The 15973-nt window shown below is 34.1% G+C and overlaps 1 protein-coding gene across 1 annotated transcript; it reads left to right on the top strand.

The window, feature by feature from the left end:
* Positions 1–12585: 12585 nt before the first annotated feature.
* On the top strand, positions 12586–14779 carry LOC112617526 (olfactory receptor 5D13-like; the record flags this gene model as incomplete). Its single annotated transcript, XM_025374279.1, has 2 exons — positions 12586–13495; positions 14702–14779. Coding segments are annotated over 2 exons (988 nt in total), but the record flags the coding sequence as incomplete, so codon positions are not given.
* Between the last annotated feature and the right edge of the window lie 1194 nt (positions 14780–15973).

Genomic DNA, 15973 nt, shown 5'->3' with positions numbered 1-15973 from the left:
TTCTGTGTCGCTGGCGCTGGGAGTTGAAGACTGGAGCTGCTCCTATTTGGCCATCTTGCTCCGCCCCCCGGTATGTGTTAATGTTGACAACAAGAGTCAAACTCTGTAAAATATTTTAAGAGATTTATTCTGAGCCAATTATGAGTGACCATGGCCTGTGACACAGCCCTCAGGAGGTCCTGAGAACATGTACCCAAGGTGCTTGGGGTACAGCTTGGTTTTATATATTTTAGGAAGGCATGAGACATCACTCAAATACATTTAAGAAATACATTGGTTTGGTTCAGAAAGGCTGGACAACTCAAAGTGGAGACTTTCCAGGCTATAGGTAAATTTAAACATTTTCTGGTTGGCAGTTGGTTGAGTTTATCTGAAGACTTGGGATCAGTAGAAAGGAATGTTCGGGTTAAGATAAAGGATTGTGGAGACCAGGTTTTATTGAGTGAAGGAAGCTCTCAGCAGACTTCAGAGACACCAGGTTGTGAAATGTTTCTTATCGGACCTTAAAGGGTGCCTGGCTCTTAGTTGATTATCTCCTGTATCTGGAAAGGAAGGAAGGAAAATAAAAGTAAAAAGGATATTCTTTATAGAATATAGATTTTTCCCACAAGGAGCAGTTTTGCAGGGCCATTTCAAGATATGACAGAAAAACAAGTTTGGGGGTAAAATATTTTGATTTTCTTCCTTGTTATATCAGAGTCAGATTGGAAAGTAAGCCATGACATACAGTGTCAAATAAAACCCATCTGATGAGAATTTATGGTTTGTAGGGCATGACTCCCCAGACCACTTAGATAGAAATTTGAGTAAGATGAAAATATCAGAGCTTAGTCCTCAGTAATAACATTTCACATGAGAGAAAACTGAAACTCACAGAAGCTAAGCAGCTTGCCCAGGTTACATATTTAGTAAGTTCAGTATTAAGATCCATACTAATTACTGTTTTATTCTGTGTTTTTTCCTCTTTCCACATTTTTTACATGCTAGCCTAAGACCACAGAGTACTAGAAAGTGATGATGAAAGATATTTAGAATGGCTGAGTAGTGGTATCTCAGGTTGAGGATCTTAGAATAAAAGTAAGGTAATGAGGACAGGTTGAAACTCAGGCAACCATGGCATATGCAAGTAAAAATATTCAGTAGACAGTTGAATTTTTTTAAGTATAAATTTCAAGTCAGTACTGCAGAATTTGATTTGGAAATCATTATTTGTAAATGACAGTTTAAATCATGAGGTTGTTTGAGGTCATCCAAAAGAAACAGAGATTGAAGAATTGAGCCAGAACCAAAATGTTGTGTTGCACCAAAATTTAGAAGAACCCCCGGAGGTGGAGAACAGTCTCCCACACCCTGCCTCCAGGCTGACCCCATGACAGAGGTTTTATGCAAATCACTGTGGCTCTAGGTACCATGACATCATGATTCCAGTCTTCAGAAATACTCCACAGACACAGGCTCCATGCCTTCCCAGCAGCAGGTCAGCCCCAGGCTCTGGGTTTGTCCCAGTGCCCCCAGGTTCCAGTGACCCCAGGGGCCAGGTGTGTTCTAGCAGACCTAGGCACTAGGACTACCAACTAGACAGTAGAACCTGGACGGTCTCCACCAACCAAGGCTCCAGGACCACCCATTCAGATCCAGGCTCTAAGCCAGCTCCCTAGATGAAAACATAAGCCCACCTCTGTAGACCTCAGATCCATGCCCACTCCAATATCAGGCTCATTCCCATGGATTCAGGATCCAGGTTCAGCCCAGTGGACTAAGGATCTAGGTTCAGGTACTAGAATCAGCACCTCAATGTCTCCTGCAGAAGCAAGTTAAACACCAGGACTGCTCCTGTGGAATCCCCCTGGTCAGACTCCAGGTCAACAGGTCCTGGAGTCCAGTCTGGAGTGGATCCAGACTCCAAACCAATGGCATGGACCAAGTTGCCAGATCTGTTGACTTGCTGACTCAAGCACCGGAAGAGTTTACCTGAGGAATCCAACAGCAAGTCCACCTGCAGATCATGCAAAATGGCCTAGTCAGAATCTCTGGATAGGCTGATTGGTCAAGCCTTTCTCAGACAAAGCCAGTCTTCAAAGACTGAAATAAATCTCCACTTCTTCAAATGCACAGACAGCAATGCTTGGTAACAAGTATCAAGAACAACCAGGGAAACAAGACATTACAAAATAAACAAATAAAAACGCTAGTAGCTGACCCTAAAATAATGGAGATGTCTGAACTGCCTGAGAAATAATTTAATGTAATTTTAACAAGATCAGTGAACTTCAAGAAAATACAGAGAAATAATTTAACAAAATCAAGAAAACAATACATGACCAAAAAAAGAAATTTAACAGATTGAATTAAAAAAAAAAAAAAAAACACAGAAATTATGGAGTTGAAAAATAAAATGAACAAAAGAAAAAATGCAAGAGAAAAACATTAACAAAAGAATTGATCAGAGGGAATCTCTTGAACTTGAAGGCAGCTTATTTGAAAATATACAGTCAGTTAAAAATAAAGGGAAAATGAAAAGGAATGAAAAAGCTTACAGGACTTATGGGATATCATCAAAAAAGCAAATTTTCAAGTTATAGGAGTTGGAGGAAGAGAGAGAGAGAAAGACATAAAGCTTATTTAAAAAAAATAGCAGAAAATATTCCAAATGTAGGGAAAGCTATAAATATTCAAGTACAGGAAAGTCAAAAGTCTCCAATTAGATGCAATTCAAAGAAGATGATACCAAGATATAATCAGTACATCCAAAATCACAAACAGAAAATCTCATAGTAGGAATAATTTAGTAAGATCAGCAACAGATTTCTCAGCAGAAACCTCCCAGATCTGGAGATAGTGAGATGATAGATTTAAGTGCTAAAGGAAACACACACACACACAGACACAAACACACTCACACAAAACTACCAACTCGGAATAACTTACCCAACAAAGCTATCCTTCAGAAACAAAGGAGAGATAAGCCGAGGGACTTCACCATGACCAGATTAGTTTACAACAAATGCTAAAGAGAGTTCTTCAAACTGAAAGAAAAAAGCACTAACTAGGAACATGAAAACATGAAAGCATAAAACTCACTACTTAAAGTAAGTACATAGCCAAATTTAGAATACTCCGGGACTATTACCATGATGATGTGTAAATCACTGATATCTTTACTATGGTTTATTGACAAAACTATTAAAATAATAGTTATGACAATTTGTTTAGGGACATATAATATACAGTGATGTAAATCATGACACCAAAAAAAAATGCGAAGTGTAAATTGAATAAAAAGACTCATTTCATGTGAGTGATGTTAGGTTTTTATCAGCTTACGATAGGCTATTATAACTATAAGACGTTTTATGCAAACCTCATCATAACCACAGAGCAAAAACCTACATAGAAGATGAAAAAGAGAGAATCAAAGTATACAACTAGGGAGAAATCACCTAATCACAAAGGAAGACAATAAGAGAGGAAAAAGGAACCAAGGATCTAGAATACAACTAGAAACAATTTTTTAAATGGCAGTAGGTAAGTTCTTATCTACCAACAAATACCTCAGATATAAATGGATTAAATTATCCAGTCAAAAGACATGACATAGAGTGGCTGAATGGATGAAAAGGAAAAAAAAAACAACAACAACAAGACCCATTTTCTTATGCTGATAAGAGACACACTTCAGCTATAAGGAAACATACACATTTTAAAATATGGGCCCTTTCACTGTGTATATTCCTATTGTGTTGCTTTTTTTTTTTTCTGAGACTCCAATTATATGCATATTGAATCTTCTTTGACTGTTGACATTTTATTTATATTTTGTCTATTCTTTTCCTTTCTTTAATTCTAATTTTCTTGATTGTTTTTCTAATTATTTTTTGTATACTTTATTAAATTATATTTGTGTTTAGTCTCCCTTTTCTACTTTGTAACTGTGTCTTTGATTTCTCCAATGGACTATTTCTTCAATTTGTTTATTAAGTCTGCCCAACATTTTTTAGGTATAAGTTCTTTTTATCTATTTATATTTTATTTAAAAATTTTAATTCAAGATATTTTTAATATTTAAAAATACTTATTAACTTATATTTAATTCAATCTGAAGTGTTATGGTATAATTTCCTTCTGTTCTTTTTTGTATTGTTATATGAAAACGTCATTTTCATTGGTTGGAATATTTTGTTCTTATTTGCTGACTCCCCTCCCACCCTTATAGTAGCATTGCATGGATAGAGATTTTTTTGTGTGCTAATTTTGTGTACTATGATGAGGGTTTCGTGTGGCTTAGAAAATTCTCAGTTTTAGATTGTTATATTCTAACATTATAGTGTGTATGTGTCCCTGTGTGAGTTCCTGGTGTATGTGTGTATGTAGAAAGATAGGTATATATGTAGTTTGATTGATAGATTTATACATAGATGTCTATATATAGGTAGATAAGTACAGTCAGCCATATTCAGTTTATGAGTTCCACATCTGTGTATTTAATTAGCTGTAGATCAAAACTATTCAAGAATAATTTTTCTAGGCTTTTCACAATAAGTTTCATACAATTGGTAGGCTTTTTTTTTTCTTTTTTTTCTAGGTAATGCTGTTTTCTATCAGGCCTTGATTTGGTTTTTAATTTTTTGTTATGAGAGTAGAACTTTCTTATTGATTTTATCTGTTTGATCCCACTAGTAGGATTTCTATTTTCCTTTTCTCTTTCCTAAGCTGTCTCTTCAGACCTTACTCTACATGGAATTATGACATTTTGAAATTCAGTTCTTTTCTTCTGAAAAATATTTCTCTGCCTATATTCAACTTTCACTTCACAGGGTCATCTGTCTTACAGTGATGCACAGATGTGTGATTTACATATTTGCTTTCTTTGATCTGAATGGTTTTTGGGAGGATGGATAGAAAGAGTAACTTTTAAGTGCTATTATTAGCTTAAAGCTTTTTTCTGTCTTTTCTATAGAACTTATTATTTATCTTCATTTCATTGATATAGATATGCACTATCATCAAATTTATTCTGGTAATTGTCCTATGTATATCTTCTATAATAATTTTGCAATTTTGATCTGGATTATCCCTGTATTATTTTTAATGGCAAGCTTTTATGTTTTTAAATGAAATGCCTATTGGTTAGTAAAATATTGTTATTAATTTATGCTTTTATTCTGTCTTCATGGAATTCTATTTGCATATATTTCCGTTTTTGTTGACTTTACAGTTTTTAATATGTTAAAATATAGTCACGTTTTATGACTGCTCATGCGTCTGACAACTGTTTTCTTATTCCTGGTATCACTCTGCCCTCTAGTGGCTATTCTATTTTTGCCACTTATAACAGAAAAATTTATTCTCTCAACTACTCTTTAGGAGGTGGAATTTGTACTTCTAGACTATATGAAAACAAATTCTACCAATTGCAATTGACTGAGAATGACACAGCAATTAGACAAGAGTTGACTTGGTAATACTGATGAAAAGTAAAATATTTTGTTCTCATTATGTCAAACTAGGATAAAATTTTAAAAAAACATTTGTTTATGCAAGAAAGAATTTTGAAGTAATATTTATTTGTCAACCTCTTATTTAATTTGGTAGATTTCCTTGGAAAATCGTTAAAATATTCAAGTTTTGGTTAACCATTTGTAATATTTTTGAAAACCTTATAAATACATTCAGAAATTATTTGAGAATTAAATGGTATAAGTTTGATTTGTAAACATACAGTTTTGCAAAATGTAAAGGAAATGCAAAATGCAAACAGTATGTGATATATAGGTATACTTAAAATACATATATGTGGTTTATGCATAATGTATGTATATGTTTCTGTATTGCTCGATCCTTCTCTGTATGTATCTACGTCTGTCAGTCTATCACCTAGCTTTCTATCCACCTATCCATCATCCATCACCCATCTGTATTTAAATTAGTGCTTCCCTTAAGCCTCTCTTTCAAACATCAGGCATAAAGAGGATTTTATTGCCCAGAGGCAATAGCTCCACATTTATTTCTCCCCAAGTCCCTGGGAAGCAGTAATGTTTCTGTCTCTATAATTTGATGTTTCTAGGTACCTCATACACATAGTATCTTACAATATTTGCCTTTTGTGTTTGGCTTATTTCACTTAGCTTAATGTTTTCATGGTTCATCCATGTTGAATCATCTCTCCATGGATGTTTGGGTTGTTTCTACCTTTGAGCTACTGCGAATAACACTGTTAAGAACATTGGTGCACAAACATATGTTTGAATCTCTGCTTTCAATTATTTTGGTACATATTGGAAGTGGAATTGCTGGGTCATGTGTATTTTCCTGTCTAATTATTGGAAGAACTACTCTAGGTTTTTCTAGAGCGGCTTCACCATTTTACATTCTCACCAGTAATATTCAAGGGGTCCAATTCGTTCCATCTCCCCTAAAATTTGTTATTTTCCACTTTTTTCTTCTTTTTCTTTTTTTTTTCCTTTTCATAATTGCCATCCTAAAGGGTGTGAAGTGGTAGCTGTTTTGTTTATTTGTTTATTTTGTTTTTTTTGTGTGTGTGTTATTATTGTCATAAGACCAAATACATGAGCTCAACTTTCAATAGAATTTTAATTTTATGCAATATGGTATAAAAAAAACCCTCTAGGCACAATGTTGTACAGCAGAACTCTAGAATCTGTTCATTTTAAATACATGAGTTGCTGTTCGTTGTGGTTTTGATTTGCATATCCCTAATTATTAGTGATGGGGATATTTCCACACGCTTTTTGGCATGTTTGTAGCTTCTTTGAAGACATGCGTACTTAAGTTCTTTGCCTACTTTTGAATTGAGCTGTTTTTGTTTTGTTGATTATAGGGGTTTTAAAAATATATATTCTGTATATTAATCACTTAGAAATAGAATTTCAAAAGATTTTCTCCTGTATTTTGGGCTGCTATCTTACTCTGTTGGGAGTGTTGTTTGAAGTTTTTAATTTTGATGAAGTCCATTACATGTATATATATGTGTGTGTGTGTATATATATATATATGTAAATACTTTTGGCGTCATATACAATAAATAATTAACAAATTCAATGTCATGAAGTTTTTCTTCTAGGTCTTCTCATGACAAGGTTTGGATCCATGTCCCCTCAAAATCTCACGTAACCTCCAGTGTTGGAGGTGGGACCTGGTGGTAGGTGATTGAATCCTGCGGGCAGTTTCTCATGAATGGTTTAGCACCATCCTCTTGGTGCTGTTCTTGTGACAGTGAGTGAATGAGGTCTCATGAGATCTGGTTATCTAAAAGTGTGTAGCACCCTCCTCTCCCATCTCATCCTCTTGCTCCAGCCGTGTGAGATGTGCCTGCTTGCTCTTCGCCTTTCGCCATAATTGTATGTTTCCTGAGACCTTCTCAGAAGCCAAGAAGATGCCATCATCATGCTTCCTGTGCAGCTTGCAGAACCATGAGCCAATTTAACCACTTTTCTTTATAAATTACCCATTCTCAGGTATGTCTTTATAGCAAAGTGAGAACTGACTCATGTATCTCCTAAGAGTTCTATAGTTTTGGCTCTTACCTTTAGGTCTTTGATCCATTTTAAGTTACTTTTTTGTTCATTGTGTAAGACAAGGGTTCAAACTGATTATCTTGCAGGAGGCTAGTTTTCTGAATACCATCTGTTAAAAAGACTGCCCTCTTCCTATTGCGTGATCTTGGCACTCATGTATAATACATTTGACCACATATATGTATGTTTACTTCTGGGTTGTCTCTTCTATTCTATTAGTCTCTATATCTTTCTTTATACCGGTACTTCACTGCTTTGATTACTATAGCTTTTTGGTAAGTATGAAATCAGAAAGTGTGAAACCTCCAACTTTGTTTTCCTTTTACAAGAGTGTTATGGCTATTTAGGGTCTCATGTAATTCTGTCTAGATTTTAGAATGGATTTTTTTCTATGCCAACAATGTCATTGAGATTTGCATAGAGTTTTCAATGGCTTTGTAATTGCTATGGGGAGTACTGACATCTTATCATATAAAGGCTTCAAATCTATGAACATAAGATGACTTTTCATTTATTTATGTCCTCTTTAATTTCTGTCAGCAACATTTTATACTTTTCAGTGTATTATTCTTTTGTCTGTTTGGCTAAGTTTATTCCTAAGTATTTCATTCTTTTCTATGCAAATGCAAACAAATTGTTTCTTATTTTTTTTTTTGGAGGGGACTTGTTCTTTCAAAGTAAAGAAATGCAACAGATTTTTGTATGTTTAATTTGTATCCTGGAATATTGTTGGATTTATTAGTTCTAAGAGTTATGTTGGGTAAATGTGTTCACCTGAAGTCAGGAGTTCAAGACCAGCCTAGCCAACATGGTGAAACCCCATCTTTCCTAAAAATATAAAACATGAGCCAGGTGTGGTTGTGGGCACCTGTAATCCCAGCTATTCCCAGCTATTCAGAAGACTGAGGCAGGAGAATCTCTTGAACTAAGAGGTAGAGGTTGCAGTGAGCTGAGATCGTGCCTTTGCACTCCAGCCTGGGCAACAAGAGTGAAACTCTGTCAAAAAAAAAAAAAAAGTCATTTGCTAAAATTCTGATTTTTTTTTCTGTCATATTTGGATGCATTTTGAAAACCTGTGTCGCCTAATTGCTCTGGCTAGAACCTTTAACACTATTTTGAATGAAAGCAGTGAAAGCAAACATCTTTGTCTTATTCTTTATCTCTGAGGAAAATCTTTTAGCCTTTCCATCTTTGAGTATTAACTGTAGGCTTTTCATATATCACTGGCCTTTAACTTGCTGAAGATGTTTTCTCTATTCTTAGTTTTTTTAGTGGTTTTATTATGAAAGAATGTGGACTTTTGTCAAATTGCTTTTCTACATCAATTGAGAAGATCATGTATTTTTTCATTTACGCCGTTAATGTGGTGTATTACACTGATGAATTTTAATGTGGCAAACTGTACTATATTACATTCCAGGAATAAATTCCACTTGCCATGTGTTTAATTTTAATGTCTTTTTACGTGCTGTTGAATACAGTTTGTGGTATTCTGTTGAGAAATTTTTGCATCTCTATTTGTAATGAAATTCACAATTAATTTCAAGAATCACCAACATACATATTTAATAAATTAAAAAATAGTGCATATCACGTTTACTTAAAGAAAAGATGAACAGGTATTTATATAAGTTTAATAGCTATTTGTTACCTAAAATGAAGCTCACACTACAATTTTATATGAAAAAGGATAATACACAATATAGCTATGATACTTATTGTATAAGCTTTGTTTCAGATACTCACAAATACATATATACCCACATAGTGGTGAGAAAACCAGAAATACAAAAATTGAGAGTAGTTATCTCTGGATTGTTGCCCAATAGCTGACTTTTTTCTTTTTTGCATTTTTGTATTTTTCAGGTATGTTAAGTCAAAATATATTGTCTGGTTCAACATATTTAAAAGAAGATCATGGGATTAAAGTTTATCATGAAATTATTCAGCAGTCACTACAAGAAATTACATGCAACCAGGATATCACATGGGGCATTGTTTTATCTAATTGCTTTATTTGTGGCCTCCTAGGGAATACTTCAGTTATATTCTCCAGGGTTAACATCCCTAAGGCCTTTGTGGCATATATATGTGTGACACAGTTTGGTGTTAGAATTTAGCCTTTTGGTCTCTTTTCCTCTCTGTTATCACTGAGATTATTTTAAAAAAATTAGGGGAAAACGTTATTTTCTTAAAACATTTATTGAAATCTAGTATAGACTCCTGTCACTTTTATTGTGATTTGCTTGTTTTTTTATTTAATTTGGATTCTCCTCGGGCACTTCCCTGGAGTCTATTCATCTTTGCAAAAGAAGCGTCAGAAAATGAATAAGTCAGTTCCTTCTGCACTTAAGTGAGTTATTCAATTTTTACTTTATATAACTTTAGAAGGAAAATAGTGTGTTCCAATAATCTTTGCAGGAGGCAAACCCATGTATAAGTCTAACTGCTATGGTAATCACTTCGTTCCTTTAACTAGGAATATTTTATTCATTATCTTTCACCATATTTATTATTATTAATTAGCCTGCATTTCTAGGAAATACTTTTATTCTTTTGATCACAATATTCTTCTTCTTTTTATGTGCACAAACTTTAGTTTAAGAATTGTATGCTCTATTGTATAATTTGCAGTTACATGCATTATTCCTCGGAATAATTAAGAAAAAGTTTGGAGGTCAAGGCCAACATTTTATAATTTTATAGTTTCTAAAATGCCTATTACAGTGCTGAGTACGCAGCAAATGCACAATTGGAAAGCCACGTTAGGTGTCACTACAAAAGAGGGAAAGCCTCTGCACAGTACCTTGAGCCCTCATTCAGCTCAACAAGGGTGACACTTCCGGGGGTTAAACGGGAGATTGTGAACTTTGGCCCCAAGTCTTTTGGTAAAGAAATAGAGTGTAGGAAGTGGGTTGAAAAGTGCCACACATAGAAAGGATGTTTAGGCAACAATAAGTCAAATACATATTACAAAATACAGTCTTTGATGGAAGTGATTTTCTTTTCAAGCCCAGCCTTCTCAGAGCTTGTTAGAACGTCCTTAGGAAAGCATACAGATATTGGAAAATGCTTGAAAAAGTGTATTCCATTAGGAAATTTGCACTCAATGAGTTTTGTGTTAAACTAAAACATACATTGAGAAAAATGACAACAAATGTAGAAGATCAAATCACAGGTACCAAATGAAGTGAATCTAAAGGAGCAATTAAAGAAAGAAACCACATGGATATGTAAGTTGTACATAAAATAATTTTATATATAATCCCAACCCTAACCTATATAATTCTATATGTGTAATCATACATATATTTTTATATATACACATATATACTGCATGCACTTGTGTTTTCTGCAAAATATAAGTGCATGCAGTATATTGTCTTTGATGCTAAACATTATAACAACTCAGTGTAAACTATAGAGTGTTTAATTTCAGCTAATGATAAAGCATAGAATTTTTACAGAATGCTGTGTGGAATGGTGCTCTTTTTAATGCCTACTGCTATTTTAGCTTTCGGTAAGCAGTCATGACATGGTTCTGGATTAAACTGGCACAACAAGGTAGTTGAGTTATTTCTAATAAACTCAGAACATTAAAAAAAAAATCCAATGCCTCATTTACTCTTCTAACTGTCCTTGTTTTATTCTAATTCAGGATGCTTAGGTCTCATGGGGTTTCACTATTGCTACTTCTTCTGTAGGACTCAAGATGTGACTCAGTGCATTGTGAGTTTACAATGTGGTCTTGATTTAATAGGCAAGTTCAACTTCTTTAGTATTATTATAAACTTTTACCCCAACACATGTATAATATGTGGCTACATTTATTCAGTCATATATACATTCATTTATTCAATAAAGATTGTGGAGAACCTACTATGTCCTAGCCTTCCATGTCTGCCCTCATTAATAGTATTTTATTGTAGAAAAACAATTTGTTGAAATGTAGAAGAAGAAAACATGAGTAAAATATATATTACAGATGTTGCATAATATCGATATTTTTCAGGGTTTATAGTTACTGATAATGACATAGTTAATACTATGACCATGATTCTGATGAAAAGTCAAGTTGAGATAAAATTGTTGGAAAAGATGAAGAACCTAAAAGAATAGGGTATCGGAAAGATTATCTGTGTGTCTATTGTAAGCAATTCAATGAAAACAAAACAAAAACCTCCTAACCGAATAAAAACCATTGTAATTCTTCTGGAAGTGATGCTTCATCTTTGGAGGTTTGGAGGTAGACTGAATTTTGACCACCTGAGAATGATATGGCAGAAAGTACCTCAGAATAATAAAAATGATCTGGATGTATCATTATTGTTTGTTTCCAGCCCAAATCATTCTAAATATCTTATATTATAATATATCAAGAAAAGCTAACAGAGTTTTATAATTTTCAATAATTAGATAAGTGTGACTGACAAAGTGCACTACTCACATTAGACAGGAAGAATCTAAAATCTGTGGAGAAAAATGTGTGATTAAATGTAGGGAGGTCACTGGAAAGGTAAATTCAGAAATAGATATAGAAACAACTGTTACAAAAATGTAATGATCATTTTACTGAGTCATTGATTTATTTTTTGAGTTCCAAGTTCTCATCATTTAATAGGTGAAGAAGTGAAAAAATTACTGAAACTCAAAATAAGCATTGTATTGAAATGAAATAAAATGGAAATCTTCCTTCAAGACAGGCATTTTCACTAGATTCTGACTCATGCAAAAGGTAGACTTGCCTTTCTCATGAAGCCAGTTGCCTCTGAGGCTACTGAACCAGATCATTTAAAATATATCAGAGCCAACTGCTCTTCCCGTCTCAATTCCCATATTTTATTATTACACTGACACACATTTTATATGTACTGTATAATTATGATATTAGTAAATTTTAGCTTTTGAAACAATGTAATGGTTAAAACTAAGCATTTCCATAACACTCTTTATAGATAATCACTAAACCTCTCAACATTTCCTCATTTTACTTGGCCTTGTCCAAATATTTCTCTTGCGTCTCTGAATCAACTGTCCTATTTTGTCCCAGGGACCAAGAAAATCAGACTGCTGCAGTCACCTTCATCCTCTTGGGCTTCTCGGAATATCCAGACCTTCAGATGCCCCTGTTCCTGGTGTTCCTGACCATCTACACAGTCACTGTGCTGGGGAACCTGGGCATGATCATGATCATCAGGATCAGCCCGAAACTCCACACCCCCATGTACTTTTTCCTCAGCCACTTGTCCTTTGTCGATTTCTGTTATTCCACCACAGTTACACCCAAACTGCTGGAGAACTTGGTTGTGGAAGACAGAACCATCTGCTTCACAGGATGCATCATGCAATTCTTCTTTGCCTGCATATTTGTGGTGACAGAAACATTCATGCTGGCAGCGATGGCCTATGACCGATATGTGGCGGTGTGTAACCCTCTGCTGTACACGGTTGCAATGTCCTGGAGGCTTTGCTCCTTGTTAGTGACTGCATCATACTCTTGGGCGATAGTCTGTTCCCTGACTCTTACCTACTTTCTACTGGAATTATCCTTCAGAGGAAATAATATCATTAATAACTTTGTCTGTGAGCACGCTGCCATTGTTGCTGTGTCTTGCTCTGACCCCTATGTGAGCCAGGAGATCATTTTGGTTTCTGCCACATTCAATGAAGTAAGCAGCCTGGTGATCATTCTCACTTCCTATGCTTTCATTTTAATCACTGTCATGAAGATGCCTTCCACTGGGGGGCGCCAGAAAGCGTTCTCCACGTGTGCCTCCCACCTGACCGCCATTACCATTTTCCATGGGACCATCCTTTTTCTCTACTGTGTTCCTAACTCCAAAAGTTCATGGCTCATGGTCAAGGTGGCCTCTGTCTTTTACACAGTGGTCATTCCCATGCTGAACCCCTTGATCTATAGCCTCAGGAACAAGGATGTAAAAGAGACAGTCAGGAAGTTAGTCATTACAAAATTATTATGTCTCATAATATAGAGTCTAGAAGACATACTTACTCCTATTCAAGAATATTGTGCAGAACTGTCCAAAATTTGTAGAACTGCTAACAATTCAAATTCCTTTCTCAAACAGTAAAGCAGTGCATGTACTTAATGTAACCCCTAGTTAACTGGTTATTTGACATCTGTTTAAATTCTAGTGGATTAGCTAACAAGTAACACAGTAATTTAATCTCTAATAATTTAAGTTGTCATTAAACCCAGAATTTGTCATATAAAGATTTCTGAGTTAATATCCGTTACCTTTTTGTTGCTCAGTTAACCTTCTGTTGTTCTTTTACAGTTGTTGGAGGATGGGCTTGTAGATTTGTTCTGAAAATTTATAGCTTACTGTGAAGGAAGATATAGCAAATGCAATACAGTAAACTAAGAGATGTTCAGCATTCAGACACTAAGTTTAAAAGAAATATTTATTTAATTCCACATAAGGCGCATTGGTATATTATAAGTGTGTATAAGGCATAAGTCTGCCCACAAAGTCCAGAATATTGTTTAGTAAAATTGTGTTGGTTAACATACAATTTTATTTGGTCATTGTACACAATATATCAAAAAATGAAAATAGCCACATGTTTTAGAAATAGACATTTTGAAATCTGAATTTATCATTCATGACAATGTTGATTTGTATGCTATAAATTTGATCGATAACAAAATACCATAAATGTCAATGATACATAACATTAGGTAATTATTAACTTTTTGTCAACTGACTTGGCAGTCCTGCTAATATCAGCTGGTGCTTCTTGGTTAATGTTACCTAGTCTAACGGGTCTAATGGAACTCATAGACCTACATAGCGATTGAGTAGCTCTGCCTCTGTGTCTGTGGATCTCTGAACCATTGGGCTAGCTGGAGTATTTTCTTCCAGTGTTGATGGGTGAGTCACAAGGGGAAATGTACAACAACAAAAGCTAGTTCAAGCTTCCATTGGGTTCATGTTTGTTAGCATTATTTTAGGCAAAGAGAATCACATTGCTGGGCTCAAAGTTAATGACTGAGGAAGGATATTTGCCTCTTATTGTAGAATTGAAAAGTTACGTGGCAAAGAACATGAATACAGAGAGAAATGAAGGATTCTGCCTACGTTTCTATATATCTAAATTGTTGGGAAATTTTAGTTAATGGGAAATTATCCTTCTTATTCCAGATAAATTTAAGAAAAAAGAAAAATGTGTTTACAGAATGTGAACACAGTGTAAAATCAACTATATTTGGCACATTCTAAAGGTCCTTGGATTTAAAATCCTATTTGAAAAAAATGATATGATAGATATTAGGTAAATTATAATTTGTAAACTATAATTAGCTTTCTATATTGTAAGAGAAAACAAAACAATGAGTTTGAAGAAAATGGGTTTATTACAGTAAGACAGCTGTGAACATTTCTGTCAGAATCTTTGTAAAGGCACATACAGCACTTTTATTTCCTCTTACAAGTACCTAGGAAAGATAGCCGAGTCATATGGTAGGTGTACGTTTAACTTTTTAAGAAACTTCCAAATGATCTTTGAAGTGGCTGTACCATTTAAAATCCTACTGGCTGGGTATGATAATACTGATTGTTTCCCATCTTGGATAACTAACTACATGGTAATTTCTTTCAATCTTAGAAATTCTTATAAGTATGTAATGGTATCTCATTGTGATTTGTGTTTGCATTCATCTAATAAGTAAGTTGAATATATTTTCATGTGATTATTGGTTATTTGTATATTTTTGGTAAAGTCTATGTTCAAATACTCTGCCTATTTTTAATTACACGTATTTTCTTATTATTGAGGCTTGATAATTATTTATATATTTTAGATACAACTATTTTTTCTATTCAAATTTGTGATTTGAAATATTTCTACGAATATGTGGCTTGTCTTTCACCCTCTTTACAGTGTGTTTTCTAAAACAGATATTCTGGATTTGTGTAAAAATGTATATAGAAATGCAAAGTAAGTGAAATATCCAAAAATATTTTTAAAAGAAAATGATTGGAAGAATTGAAGGTTTACTATAAAACAAAAAGAAACAAACCAGTGTGGTTTAGGTATAAAGATAGACAAATTGAGACTATAATAGAATAAATAAAATAGAACCCAGATATAATCCAAGAAACATATAATCAATTGATCTTTGAAACATATCTGAGAAAAACTGGATAATTGAATGGGAGAAAATAACCTCATCTCCTACCTCTCTCCATGGAAAATTAATTCGATACTTATTTTCAAATTAATTAACCGTAACAGTTGAAATACTAAGGCCTCTGGAATAAAGAACGGGTGATTATCTATAGGAAAATTGACAAATGAGACTGTCAATAATTAAAAGCTGCTTATCATCAAAATAGATCATTAAAAAAAAAAGAGACAACCCATAGATTAGAAGTAATTATCTGTAGACTGGGAGTATATATTAACAATATATA

The sequence above is a fragment of the Theropithecus gelada genome, unplaced genomic scaffold (genome assembly GCF_003255815.1).
Source record: "Theropithecus gelada isolate Dixy unplaced genomic scaffold, Tgel_1.0 HiC_scaffold_225, whole genome shotgun sequence".
NCBI lineage: Eukaryota > Metazoa > Chordata > Mammalia > Primates > Cercopithecidae > Theropithecus > Theropithecus gelada.
This window is presented reverse-complemented; position numbering and strand designations above follow the sequence as displayed.